The sequence below is a fragment of the Syngnathus typhle genome, linkage group LG5, assembly GCF_033458585.1.
Source record: "Syngnathus typhle isolate RoL2023-S1 ecotype Sweden linkage group LG5, RoL_Styp_1.0, whole genome shotgun sequence".
NCBI lineage: Eukaryota > Metazoa > Chordata > Actinopteri > Syngnathiformes > Syngnathidae > Syngnathus > Syngnathus typhle.
Window position 1 is genome coordinate 9,430,623 of NC_083742.1, and position 6,000 is coordinate 9,436,622.

Genomic DNA, 6,000 nt, shown 5'->3' on the forward strand with positions numbered 1-6,000 from the left:
ACAATTTTAATTAAAAATGTGCACACTGGGAATTGGAATGTTCTAGGAAGCTGATTTTTAAGCACAGTCTTTGTACTGCCTTTCCTTATACCTTGCCAAGTTGAATCTGGCTCTGAACTCATGTACAGATTTATTGGAACGACCTTTCCTGAGACATAACTCATCACTGAAGAATACACACAACACTGCATCAGCATGTTTGATTATTTCAATGACCCTCATTCCTCTCTAAATAGCACACAGGGTACATAAATGACCACGACACACACGCACGCACGCTCATGCACGCACGCACAACACACACTGATTTCCCTGAAAAGAATTCCTAGCCACTGCTGATTAATTCATTCACTGAGTTCATGGCTGTAATGACGACCCAATTAGCATAGGGCAAATAGATTTAGTGGAAATAGTGTAGGTCTTTATAACGATGACATGATTCTAAGGGGGGAAGAAAACATTGGACTCGGTGGATAGAAAGCAACAATGTCGGCTTCCCACGCCCACTTTAAGGATAATGACAGTACAAGCGATTGAGCTAAGAGTCCACCTACTCAATGTGCTTCACAAAATCGTTAAGGCAAAGCGTGCAGATTGACATTTAATCCTGAAGCAATTGTGAGGGCTTGTAATGGTGGGTGGCGCAGATTTATCCATAAAGACCCGGTTCAGGAAATGCAAGACAAAGGACAAATATTTGCCATTGATACAAAAACAAATAACAAATTCTTTGCGGCTAAGTAATGGGGAGGCTAAACTGGTTGTTGGAGAGATGCTGAAATTGTAATAAAGATAGCCATCCATTGATAGATGAAAACTTTCATACTTTCAATTGTTCATAGTTAAGGATTGTCTTGTTAGGAATATCTTAAACTGTGAATATCTTTGACTTAAAAGCTGACTTTGTCAAGGAAAAAAACACAATTTTACATAAACTACTGTATGATATCATCTGTCTTATTGTTCTGTTTTCTTAATTGAAGCTGAGGTTGTTCCATCAGTGAGGTACAGGACCACTGAGGTGGCTTTTACTGGGACTGTAAATAAAAACCTTCCACGAAGAGAGTCCCCGTGGCTACATAAACTGCTGGTGTCTTCTGGAAAATCCTAAAGGATAAACCACCTCCAGATGTGCAAGGACCGACAGCATGGGATGTGCACCGAGTACTTAGAGATGTTGAATGACAGATATCCTTCCTTGATCCCTTTTTGGATCTTGTTAAGCTCGTGGATAAGACGAAGTGACACAAGATTGGATATTTCACTGAGGAATACCACCAAGTCTACTATTGAATAGAAGAGATGAAAATTTCTTTGAATCTACCAGTGTTTTGAAGACTCAAAAGGGACAATCATTGCTTTACTATGAAACGTTTTCTCATGTTTTTCTAAACACACCGTCAAAGTCGAAGTATAATAGCAGAGAACTGTCCTTCCTAATTACTGTCGATGCTGTGCAGGCATTCTTCTCATATAGATTTGTGGCTCTATCTCCTGGGGCAATGTTATCAATTTTCATCACTATCTAGTGAGAAGTGGTATCTTGCAGCTTTATGGCACACCAGGTCAATTAGGATCATACTGTGCGGTTACTGAGAAGGCCTTGGACTGGCAAACATCATTAATAAACACTGAGTCAGCTCCCATCATACTAGAGCTGTCAAATCAGTCTTCAACTATGAAACATTCTCAAGGGTCGAGCAGACATTTGACATGTCAGATGCAGATAGATTATTTCGCATTGACCACAGCTAAATTAAAAAAATATATATATATGTTGGTGTTAAAGCATTTGCACGTGTGAAAAATTGGTTCATTCAGGTAGGAGTCGGCATCTGGGATCAATTTGCTGTAAAGAAATAAGCAACGGCATCTAAAATAGTTGCAATATTGAACAAAGCAAATGTTCCACTTAATTGTGCGATTAAACTCTGCGCAGATGACATGACCTGAGTTGCCTTTAGATGTGCTTCTGCTTTCAGCCTGTTGAAATGTGCTCTCCCCATTGGGGCATCATGTAATTAAATCATGGTCATGAAAAAGAAATTTGCATGGTCAGCAAGAACTGGACTGGGAAACACTCCAACATTAATATTCTCCCCCCCTCCCCATTCAGTTGATTTATGCGAAGTTCTCTAACCCTGAAAGTACCGGTAACCTTTTCCAACACTCTTTAAACTCCTGGGTTGAAATAAACCCAATTTGGGTTACAAACTGAACCGACACAGAAAGTTGGGTTATTTTCTTTACAAAACGACCCATTTTTGTACAAAACAATTTAAATAAAATGATCCAAGTTCCTGGGTCGGTCTAATTTTTAGCCCAGCATTTTAAGGGTGAAGACCATGTGGAATTCAGAAATCATAGTAAATGCACTCAAGCCTAAAACTTGTGTAACGATCAGAAGCGCAGTCAAATCAAAATATTCATGAGATGAATAATATTTACAATAGTCCCGGAGCTTTTGGGGGGGCAGGCAGGTGCAAATGTATTAGGATGTCGCACTGTCGCAATTGGGCAGAACGGCAAGGATAAAATATTAAAATCACTACAATTAAGCCAAATTTGCTAAGTCGTACAGTATGTTGAAAGTGTGCAGCTAAAATCAATCGGGGGGGGGGGGGGGGGGTATTGGATGTTCTTACCTCTCAAAAGTAACACCACCGACAGCGGCACAAGGATGTGCAACATGTTTCTTGATGTGAAGTGAAGGGAACTCATCCCACAATAAAATCAAGGCAAAATGTCCTAATTCAAAGGACAGAAGTGAAATTGCGGCATCCTTCTTTAAATGCCGGCAAAAAAATGAAGATGAGGCAAACTTGTTCCAGGTACACTCAAATGCTAGACAGACAATTCTAAAATAAACCTTTATAAAAGGTGCCTTTGTTGCTGGGTTGTTTGTCGTCTTCTTTGGCTTGAATATGAAAAGCAGGAACATGCGCGCATTTTTGTGCCTCTTTCAATCATTTTTGGAAAAGAGAATGGATTCAATGTTTGCTCCGTGTCTAAGATCCCGGCAGCAATGTGTCCCAAAGAAGCAAAAGATGAGAAATGTGTTGAATGGCGTCTCCTCAAAGCATCACTTTGTCTTTTGCGTGGTAGAAGCCTCTGCCGTAAAAATTGCACCCCCCCAAAAAAGAACAGTTCAAGTCCAAACACCACACATCATACCGCTCCGATGAAAGCTTTCATCAAGTCCGGATGAGAACTCCAGCTGCTCCCACTGCACTAGACGCAAAGATGAATAAAATTGCAGCTTCCAACCCACTTTGGCATCAGGTGCCTCAAATACATTATTCTACGAAAGTCCGACTTCAATACAACGTCGAGTGCGTGCGCTGCGTGCGTGCGTAGGCATCTTATTGGCTCCAGACACAAAAACGTGGTGTCGGGGTCGGGGGGGTTGAAGAAGGATGCCAATAACGGGATAGTAAGTTGCAGTGACACACAACACATCAGGGGGGCAAGCTCGACAAATACAAGTGCCCACACACCCGTACACGGGCGTCAGATCGTCCGGTGAACAATGACGCGCTCATCATCTCATTGAATTCAAATGCAAAGCTGGACGTAGAATTATCATCTGTAATAATTGAATAATGTTGCCCTTTTGCAGTAGTGTAGGATGACCGCCTGTGTCTTTTAAGAAAAGAATGCAAACTTGTCCCGCAAAGTGCATGAACTTGCACTTCATGGAGGGTACCAGCGACCCCTTGTGCTCTTAATGCTCAACTGACAATTGAGGTGGGGGTCATGTATTATGGCTGATAACATCGTGGTTATCATCACAAAGAGGTGAAGAAGTCAACAGATTAGACCTCTGTGCGAGATAGAAATCCATTGCATTCATTTGAATAGACGCTGGTTTTATTCGATGTATTCATTATAATGCAGTCGAGGATTAAATGCTCAGTTGCATCGTCTTTCTCCTGCAATATGATCTGTGAGACTACTGAGAAAACTACTGATAATTAAAAATTTAGAATATACACGTTTTTTTTTCTAATAGAAATCCATAAATCATAATTGCAATTAATGCCTAGTGAAGATAAGGGGGTGAGATGGGCGGATAGATGAGAGCACTTTTTACAAACTACGAGATCAGACTCATTGTGCCTCTTCTTCTGACCTTACTTTTAACATATTTTAACATATGTTTGATGACTTTTCATTCAATTAGTTGCAAGGAAAAAACAGGTATTTATTTCTGCCAAGATGTGTGCAATTTGATGCGGTAAGCTGTCTGTGAAAAGCATTAGAAGTGGGGCTAGCATAAAGTGTTGATGAAGAGAAGTCCCCTTGCTCCTTTAAATGGTGAGCTGGTGGGCCAAAATAATCATACGGAAGGAGTTCTTTCGGACACTCCAATAAATCCCTTGAAACTGAAGCCATACTGAAGTCCATTGAGCAGCTGGAAAGCAGATAGAGCAACATGCACTACCCTAGTGACTTGGGTTACGTCTTCTGTAGCTGAAAGTCATTAAAACATGTCTGGACTCCTTGAGGCTCTCCATATGGAAATTACATTTTGCTGGCCAAATTACTGAAGTGTTGGCTGCTGTAAAAACACGCACATCATCCATCTCCTGTGCGGGAAGGACCAGCACAAAGAGTGCATACTCTTCGAGCGATACAACATGAAAGTATGACATCAAGTAGACTGTGCGTGAACAGATGTGGCATTTAGATCGGGAGACTGAATGACGACTTTGATGTTCAGAAAAAGGTCTCAAGTCTGTGATGCCTTAGAAGTTCTCATGCCTTGGACATCGATCCAGAGAATGAAATGCCACACATGTAAGGATGAACAAAAATACCTTTACATCCTTATCTGGGAAGTCTGACTTTGGAGCAAGTGCATTTTTGTGAACTTTCTAAAAATGACATCTGTAAAAATAGCATGCATATCTGTAGGAGCGTGCGTGAGTGCATGTTATTGTTATTGGTGAAAAGCTGATGTTTGAGGAGGTTCGATATGAAAGGAAGCAGAATTCAAATTTGAGGCGATGTCTCCAAACATCTGGAATTTGGTGCTTGGGATGGAGAGCAGGCCAGCATCAAATGAGTGCAGGGGTGTCGGGATGATATGGTGGAGCCAAGCCAATGTGTGGAGGGATTTATAGGTCATTAGTAGAACGTTGAAGACTAGTGAAGGTGTATGAGGGTGGAAGTAATGAGCTGCCAGGGCTTTGAGTGGGTGATAACTCTGGCCGTGGAGTTTGAGACATTCTGGAGCCTCTCCAGGACTTTCTTGCAGTAATCCAGATGAGGAGTGATCAGTGAGTAATGGGTGGAGTCTGAATTTTCTTTTTTTGACTTGGTGATGGATTTGATGCAGAATAGGAATGACTGACTCCAATAATCCATCATTTGCAGGCTTTGAGAAAATGAAAGCAGCGGCAGTTATTTCAACTCAATTCGGCCTTAACAAAAGCAAGAAAATCCAAAATCAACCTATCCATTTCCATGAGGATGATTACTGGAAGTGCTGAATCCACCCTACACAATAACAGACTGCAATAAGAGTCTTTAAGTCCAACATAACAACTAACAATTTAAGTAGAACGACAAAAGCTTCAATGCAAAAAGTACAAACCTTTATTGACCACTGTTGTACATATTTCAAATTCCAACCCTGAATAGAAAAATTGGTACATATAACATTTTATTTTGATGTATGAACTGACAGGACAAAAGGCTGCATAAAGTTAATCAAAGATATCTTTTTTGTAGTTGCTCTGTCTCACCCTATGACCTTCAGTAACTCCCTGGGCCATACATTCCTCCTGTTCTTTGTATTGAGTCTAAGAAATCATTCCATAAGTCTTTTGGGAAGGTATCCTTCATCCCTGACCTTAACCAGCCACAGTAGCGTTTCCTCGTGTCAGTTGGGGACAGGAGCCCCAGATTCATCACAACCTTTTATTCTCCTCTCCTAGTCTATCTGATCTATGATAGCATTAATAATAGCTGCCGCGGAATACCTTGTCGCCCTCT

General features: G+C 41.0%; 1 protein-coding gene across 1 annotated transcript in view; it reads right to left on the minus strand.

Annotated features, from left to right (window-relative positions):
- The window catches only part of si:dkeyp-14d3.1 (transmembrane protein 132C), a 78,324-nt gene extending 75,022 nt beyond the window's left edge, over positions 1-3,302 (minus strand). Inside the window, exon 1 of the mRNA XM_061278658.1 lies at positions 2,646-3,302. Coding sequence (XP_061134642.1) covers positions 2,646-2,721 — 76 coding nt within the window. The 5' untranslated portion in view covers positions 2,722-3,302. The remainder of the gene's footprint in view (positions 1-2,645) is intronic.
- Positions 3,303-6,000: the final 2,698 nt, after the last annotated feature.